This window comes from Miscanthus floridulus, chromosome 16 (genome assembly GCF_019320115.1).
Source record: "Miscanthus floridulus cultivar M001 chromosome 16, ASM1932011v1, whole genome shotgun sequence".
Taxonomy (NCBI): domain Eukaryota; kingdom Viridiplantae; phylum Streptophyta; class Magnoliopsida; order Poales; family Poaceae; genus Miscanthus; species Miscanthus floridulus.
Genome location: NC_089595.1, coordinates 3892086 through 3900155, shown reverse-complemented (window position 1 = coordinate 3900155; position 8070 = coordinate 3892086). Strand labels below are relative to the sequence as shown.

General features: G+C 39.9%; 1 protein-coding gene across 1 annotated transcript; it reads right to left on the bottom strand.

The window, feature by feature from the left end:
- Window positions 1-1589: 1589 nt before the first annotated feature.
- LOC136512627 (gamma-tubulin complex component 4-like) lies at window positions 1590-7805 on the bottom strand. Its single transcript, XM_066506588.1, has 16 exons — window positions 7487-7805; window positions 6513-6804; window positions 6203-6339; window positions 5900-5998; window positions 5370-5490; window positions 5001-5273; window positions 4764-4844; window positions 4599-4682; window positions 4360-4446; window positions 4112-4167; window positions 3829-4014; window positions 3413-3638; window positions 3102-3190; window positions 2571-2724; window positions 2324-2446; window positions 1590-2246 (listed from the first exon to the last, which is right to left on the bottom strand). Exons 1-16 carry the CDS (start codon window positions 7669-7671, stop codon window positions 2181-2183), a joined length of 2259 nt encoding a protein of 752 aa, XP_066362685.1. The 5' UTR covers window positions 7672-7805; the 3' UTR covers window positions 1590-2180.
- Between the last annotated feature and the right edge of the window lie 265 nt (window positions 7806-8070).

The following is an 8070-nucleotide window of genomic DNA, read 5'->3' as shown; positions in this document are numbered from 1 at the left end:
TACTTCATTTATATATCAGCCGATGCTCACTGTCTTTAGATTATCAACCGATGCTATTTGTTTAATTTACTTTATCTTATCAGATTACTAAATATCGATTTCATAGCCGATGACTTGTGCATTCCATCGACTTCCTAAAGATAGACTCATGGAACTGTCCGGATTATTAGTCGACATGTTCTACCTTACACTACTAATTATCTTCTCCCTTGTCAATTATGGGTCAAATGGCTGGCATGCCCAAGTTCCCAAAATCGACACGACCTGCACTGGAGTAAAGAAAATCTCCCGGGCCGTCGTGTGCCCTACGGATCAACCAAATTTCTACGTCGACATATCTCTAATATATTTTTCTTTAGCAACTCGTGCCATAAACCATTTTCATTGCAAAGTTTAAACAACCAGTTACTTAATAAGCATTTGTTTTGCATGTCTAGATTTTGAATTCCTAAACCACCCTACTCTTTTGGTTGGCAAAGAACATAACACTTTGCTAGTCTATACTTTTTTGTGTTGGTCATACTGCCAAAAAAAACCTCGATCTATCGTACTCAATTTTCTTAAGTATCCCTCTAGTTACTTCAAAAAAAGAGCATAAACCTCGGTAAACTGAACAGAACCGAATTGTCAACACTAGTTGTCCCCCATAGATAACATTTTTCCTTTCCAACTAGACAACCTCTTTGCAATTCTTTCCTCAACTCCTTTGCAATCTTATTTTCTGTAATGCATTGGCAGCCCGAGGTATCTGAAGGGATATGTGCCCACTTTGCAGCCAAATAAATGTGAATATTGCAATTCACATTCTTTCGCTTTCCTATAGCAGAAAATTTCGCTCTTGTGAAAGTTTATTTTTAGACCGGATAATTGCTCAAAAGTGCAAAGTAGTAGTTTCATATTCATTGCTTGTTCAATATCATGGTCTAAAAATAACACTGTATCATCTGCGTATTGCAGAATTGAGACCATCTTCGACCAAATGTGGATCAGCCCCTTTGACTTGCCCATTTTCTTTGGCCCTAGCAATAATAATCGCTAACATGTCCACCGCAATATTAAACAAAATCGAGGATAGAGGGTCACCTTGCCTTAGGCCTTTCTTTGTTTGGAAATACGAGCCCATGCATGCTTGATAGCGAGGAAAAAGGTCTAATTTACTTGTCTCAACTATCACGACCCTCTGATTTTTCTCCTGAATTACAAAACCAGTTTTTTACTCTCAACTTTTAAAACCATTTATTTTTGGACCTTAGTGGTCTTTACTGTGGTTTTGCTAAGAGGACAAATCGAACTAAACAGAAAGTTTAAGGAGGTAAATCAAACTAAAATTTAAAAAAATATATATATCCAAAATCATAAAAATATATTTTCAAAATTTATCCAAATGTTTTACATGGAAAGAGTCAATATTTTTGCACCTTGGTGCGTTGGAGATGAGAGAGGGGGTAACAACAGAATTGTAAACAACGCGTTCCATCTAAACATTCATCTTGCCTGTCGTCTATCTGTTCCTCAGCCTCGCTTGCTCTTCTTCTACTTCCGATCCCTCTTTTCTCTATACCAACCCTTGTGCTTGATGCTAACACAGCACCTCCAATCGCTGGCCACTACCTCAGCAAGGTTCAAAATCTTCTAGAAGATTCCTAACTGTTATTATCGATAGACAGTGTAAGATAATCTAGAACGGCTTGACCCCTCAGGTTAGCCTTAGCTTTATATTATATATATACACGAATCAGAGAGATTACAGATGCAAAGGAGGTAGTGCTAGTCGAACAGGACAATAGTCCTAACCGGACTCTAATCCTAACCTGTTACTAGAGGTATCATATTCTAACACACGGCAGCTCAGGAGTGGCAGCAGCCCATTCGAAAGAACATGTACTTACATTTCACTGTGCTGTCACAGATTCCCACGGTGAATGTGCACAGTTTGCGGACGTACAATTGAGACCACACGAACTGGATAGCATTAACAAACGGAAGCACAGAAAAACACAACGGCACAAGCATGAATCATCTGCAATCGATTTTCCATGACAGACAACCAGCAACCGATCATAATTAATTCACATAAACTACAAAAACTCCTCCCTTGTCTCTTGCAGGCATGCACTACCACCATACCAATCATTCCCGTGTAAAACTCGAGAGACCAAGTCGTACATCAACAGTCACTGTTACAGCTGAGCACCTGCAGTGCTTGGGCGCAGCCTTCCTGAATTCATCACTCCCCTTGCGGTGGTCTGTTAGGAAAACAAAATTCAAAGAATTAAGAAGAAACATGTCTATAAATCAAAGTGCCCTAGTTGGTGGAGGTTACCTCGAAGAAAGAGTTGAAGTTTAGCCTCATCAGAAATTGCCTCAGGTAAGGTGCTCTTTGACTACCCGCGAGGCGACTACTCCTCAAGATAGTGTACAGCGAATTTGACTTCTTGTTGAACTCCTGGTTACCATCAAATCATGGCAAGAATGAAGTATGGTTTACTAGGACTGAGACTTTTGAGCATGCTAATGCTATGCTATGTACTGGTATCTTCAAGTTATTGAGTAAAAGGGAACATAAATACCTCAGTTATGTGATCAATCTCAGAAATATTTGGGCGAGTTTCATATTGCCCAATGCTCCAGCAGAACTGCAAGCAAAGCTTCATTATGCTGTCTAGTATCCTAGAGACTGATCCAATATCCAGGAAGGATTGGGAAATCAGCGCTGACAAATATCTGTAGTGCAAGAGCCTTATTAGTAATCAACAGAAACTGATTTTGTGATGTTAATATAATCAAGCAAAACAAGGTAACACGCCATGAATATCTCCATTTACACCAAGTTAAAAAGAATTCTGTAATAGTAGAAATTAAATGCCAGGGTTTATTAAACAAGACTGCACAGCAAAACATTGCAACTCGAGGGAAGATCTTATTGAAATATTTGAAGATGGATCAGTAAACACGAGTATTCATCCAAAAGAAAACTCATGTAAATTTGACTCATAATTTATCTAAGCATTTTGAAAGTAAATTACAAAAAGAAAAGCTTATTCCTGTCAGCAAAACAAGTTTTATGGTTGTCCAGGATAAAGTGAAAATTGGTTGCTTACTCTTGATGAAAGCTCACTAGCTCTGTAAAATCATGTGAATCTTGCACATGAGATTGTAAAACATTCCACTGTGACTCAATTACATCAACCTGAAAAGTAAGTTCAATTTGGAAGGACAAGGTTATTTTCATTGGAGTGGAAAAAGCAAAAGAAACAGATAACATAAGAAATGTCCAGCATTGATGTCATCAAGAACAGAATCCGATTTCAGTGTGATCCATTCACATGCTACAACCACTGAACCAAAAACGTACGGAAAAAGGAAAGGAAAAAAAATGTGATAAACACACAATAGCATATCTTGTTTTTACCTGTATGTAAAACTGTAGGTTTCTGATCAAGAATGCCATATGCTCCCTTACTCGCCACAAAGGCTTAGAGCGTTGTCGACGCAGTTGTGTTGCAGAGTTATTTTTCCGATCCTTGCAGTAATCAGAAAAATCAGCATGGTCTTTATGCATTACAGCTGCCCAGGATTTCTCAAGTTCCATTTGTGTCCTCTTCAATCGGATGAGATACTGGAAAACCTTGCGATACCTGGATAACATTTACACATGTCAGGAAAAAAAAAGGAAAGCAAATAGTAAAAGAACTGTAAACTGAGTCCAACAGAGCCTGTTTTGTAACGTTTTTAAAATATATGTGCACACTCAGAACAAATCCATGTAACCCAAAAGGAGTGTAGCTTTATTGAGATTGAGAATTGCTTATGCCCTATGATACTTACTTGGACAGAACGTCAGGAGTGAAGAAGAGCTGCAGAGGCCAGTCGACAGTATATTCCAGAGCAATACTATCCCACCCATCAAGTGCTAATTCTGATGTAGCTTTTCCTTGTAAAGAAAGCTCTGAAGCATTGGGTTTTTGGAGATCTTTCTGAGATGTGCTACTTTTCATACCATATGATAGCATCCTACAAAATAGAAATAAAATCAGTTGACAACCGCAGAGCTATCCACTAGGAAGGCCCTGAAATAAATTACTGTGATGAGGCTATTCGAAATGCCGACCTTAATGAGACTCTGGTAAAGTACTTGTCTTCCTCACCGATAGTCTTCAGTGCAGCCTGTAGGAATTAACAGCAAATTACCACTGCTACAATCAAATCTATTTGCTGAGATAAGTCATCACAACACATAAGAGAACTACAGCAGCTATCAGGTAAGTGGATGAAAATAACATCAACAGCAAGAGAACATAAGATTGTGTATCATCAAAGCTTTGGAACACAAAGGGAAGTAGGGAACATGTTACTCACCAGCTGAAATGGGATCATGAGATCTGCTTCGGCTGTAGATTGACGAGGTGGTAAACGCATTAATTGACGGCTTTCCTCAAGAAAACACTAGGTGAGAAGCATGATTGCTCGTGTCAGAAAACAAGCCAAACAACAATTTTGCACAAAATTTATATAATGATCTTAATGCAACAATTGAGAAACATGCATGTAAAGGAAAGGAAAAGCCATGTGTCATGAATAAAGAAGTGCATGCTTACCTGGAAAAAGTCACCTTTTGCTAAAAGAAAATAATCTTTCAATGCCTTCAAATGACCGTTGAGATCAGCACGTACCACCACTAGCTTTTACCAAAATTAACAGTGGGTGATGTTCCTTTGCAATCAAATATTGATGGAATATACAATGCTTTGAAACATCAGTACCTGCCAGAGATGATTAGCTGCAATTGTACGTATTGAACCAACAGCAGACTCAAAAGGTCGTTTGTGAAATTCAGAAGAATGCTGCAGAAACACAAGCAACCATATGCCCAAATCAGTATAGCCATTTTATGAAGATAGCATAAAAAGGATTTGTAACACAGAAGGGGAACATGCATGCAACAAAAGATGGTGGTAACATAAACAGTACCAGCACAAGTTGCCTAGTTGACAACTAACCTTTAGCTCCTTGAGCATAACATCAATTTTATCAGCTTCAGCTTGTGGCAGTAGTTCTTCTGCGCTGATGTTAGAGAAGCTTGGCAGTTCTTTTGGAGCACCAGAACCTCCTACAAAGCTTTGCATTCCAAGAGATCCTTTAGAGTTCTGGCTTTGGTTAACAGGTTCCTGCAATGTAGCACCAGGACTTGGATTTCGAAGCACCCTTATTGCTTTGCCAGCGAAGAGAATGGACTCTGCAACTCGCATGTGGATATACTCAGGCAACATGGCCTGTGAAGTGTGGGGTCAAAAACAAAGGATATGACTATCCTTGCTAACAGTTACTACATAATACACAGGCACTTCGTTTTAAGAATATAAGCATACCAATGATACATGAAATCCTGTATGCCAACTAGCCAGGGATGTGTCTTTAGCTAATTTCTGCTTAAACTTATCAGAAACATCACGCTGAGATGATTCATTCTCCCCATCCCTGTCGTCTTGCCTGAATATTAAGATGAGAAGCACAAGTTTTATATATTAGGAAACAAACCATGGGTTAACATTCAACATTTAGGACTACTTGTCATCTGAAAGAAAACAGATTCCACTCCAATTGTGAATTTTATATTCACCACCCAATTTGTTGTATCCCTCATATCAACAACATTAGACGCAAATGATCTGTATTAAAAACATTACAGAAAAATATACTTGCAATGTGTGGGAGAAAAGAAATTTTATGTAATCTATAAGGGAAACTATCATATTGCAACCAATGTGAACTTGGGAAGCTCAACTTGGAGCATTAGCATTATATCTACCGGATTATAACTGACAAGTGGAAATATGGAAATGAGACATCACAAGCAGGAACGAAATAGCATGAATAGGAGCTCTGTAGACATGCTGACCTTCTAATGAAAAATTCACTGTACTGATCTTGAAGAATCCCATAAACCATCCAAGATGTCAGCTGGTTGAACATGACCTGGTGTCCATGCCAAAGTAGCCTATCCTTTTTTAAAACAACGTAAAAAGAAAATGAATGAATAAAATTCAACAATTAGGACATATGCAAGACAATTGAGTACACGCTGCAAGTAACTGCAATGAAGTTGGAAGAACAGAAGTTTCCATGCAAAACATGAAAGAAATCAAAATAGCAGTTCTATTCTCTTTATTTGTCACATGTATAGATAATGGTAAAGTTATACCTCTGAATGCAGCTTTGCAGTTCTGGAACCCCACAATGGCACCGTTTGTGCAAAAGATTAAGAAGTTGTCCACCCTTGATGTCTTTCTTCTCGATTTCCATAACAAGCTCATACAGTGGAGGCAGAAGGACCTCAAACTGCAATTTAGTGCAGCAACGACCATGGTAAATGCCAATAAGTAATAACCAAACACATAAGCAAAGTAAAGATCATAAGATAATGTATACCATCAAAATACAGCACATATTTGTCAATTAAAAGATGCTAATTGCAAAAAGAAAACGCTGTTGAGAGATGGTCATGGACATACCTTATTTAACCCATGAGTTACTGTCGCGAGGATAGGCAACAGATCTGACAACAGGTTTTGCTCAACCTGTAGAACAGCTGATCTGTACACTGACAGAATCTCAGTAATACCATTGGCAATTGCCCTCCTGTACACACTCCCTTTTCTTGCTTTTCCCTTCTGAGATTTATCAGAATGAGGTGATGAAACATCTACAGAAGACTGAATCCAGCTCAGGTCACGAGACTCGGTTGCAAAGCGGTTCAGTTCTCTGTAGTAAAATCCCAGAGATATGAGCCTCTCAATAGCAGTCCTGCAGAATAAAAGCCATTTAGCATAGCAACCTTTATTTGTGTTGGACTCCGATTAGGTACATCATGTTATATATTCATTACAATGCTAAAGGCACTAGAATATTGACTAAGACATCTGGACAGAGGGAACTTCAGAGTTTGTGAAGGTGAATTTTAGTGGATATAAATATCAGTCAGTGCATCCAGTGGTTTGGTATACACTTGTCAGGCATAAAAAACTAGAAACCTTATTCCTGAGCAGAAGACAGGATATAAGTATCGACTTTATCATTACCATGAAATTTGTGACCTTCTAATGAGATAATGACAAAATGCAGATTGTATAACGAGACTGATCGACTCAACCAGTGCATTGGTTGCATTGCAAATTTCAGAAAGCATGCTTACTAGTATGATTAATAAAATTTTAAATAGGATGGCTATGGTCTATGGCAATAATTTCATGAGCAATTAAACATCAAATGACGAAATTGTGCCTAGGCATGCACAAGAACCACCAATACAGGTAAAATTCTGCATAAATTTCTCCAGAACTCGGTGACTCCCAACCACACCTAACTCCGTATCCGCCCACACCCGCACAAAGATCTCCCATCCCCACGCAGATCACGGACGCCCATACAGCACTACAGCACGGCCACAGATTCGCGTCCGCGGGCGGTTGCAGGCGTTTGCCCTTACCTCTCTGACGGCTGGAGGAAGGTGAGGTCCGGAGCGAGGCGGAAGGCGGGGCCCACCTCGCCGTCTCTGTCTCCGTCTCCATCCCGGCCGGCCTCCTGGGACGCGGAGCGGCGGCGCGGCGGGGAGGCGTCGAGGACGAAGTCGCCGGTGAAGCCGAGCAGCGCGAGGAGGAGCTCGTGCAGCATCACGGCGGTTCGGTGCCCCCACGGCGGGGGTTTCACTAGGGTTTCCCCGAGATCGCGAGGAGAGAGTGTGGGAAGTGGAGAAGAGAACCAAGGAAAAAGGCAGGGACGGCGGAATTTTTAGTTCGTTTCCATGGATTTTTTGAAAAAATCTAACTGTGCTGCTGTGAGTTTGCGGTTAATTTACTCCCTCGTCCAAAAAATACAATTCTAAGATTTATTGAAATTTGTAAAAAAATAATATCAACACTTATATCTTCAAATAATTTTTTTTAGAATTACACGGTACAGCGCAGACGCCCGCAACACGCACGCACACTTACCCATATGAATACACGTACGCAAATCCTACCCCTATGAGCACCTTCGAAGAACTGAGCCGGCAGATCTCGAGATTCACGA

What these genes read in the sequence shown, in the direction of transcription:
- LOC136512627 (XM_066506588.1), bottom strand. Translation starts at nt 7,671, where the DNA reads ATGCTGCACGAGCTCCTCCTCGCGCTGCTCGGCTTCACCGGCGACTTC. An exon ending in CAGCTAATCATCTCTGGCAG is followed by an intron (nt 4,683 to 4,763) that starts GTACTGATGTTT and finishes TTTTGGTAAAAG; the next exon opens with CTAGTGGTGGTACGTGCTGA. An exon ending in AGATTGATCACATAACTGAG is followed by an intron (nt 2,447 to 2,570) that starts GTATTTATGTTC and finishes GATGGTAACCAG; the next exon opens with GAGTTCAACAAGAAGTCAAA.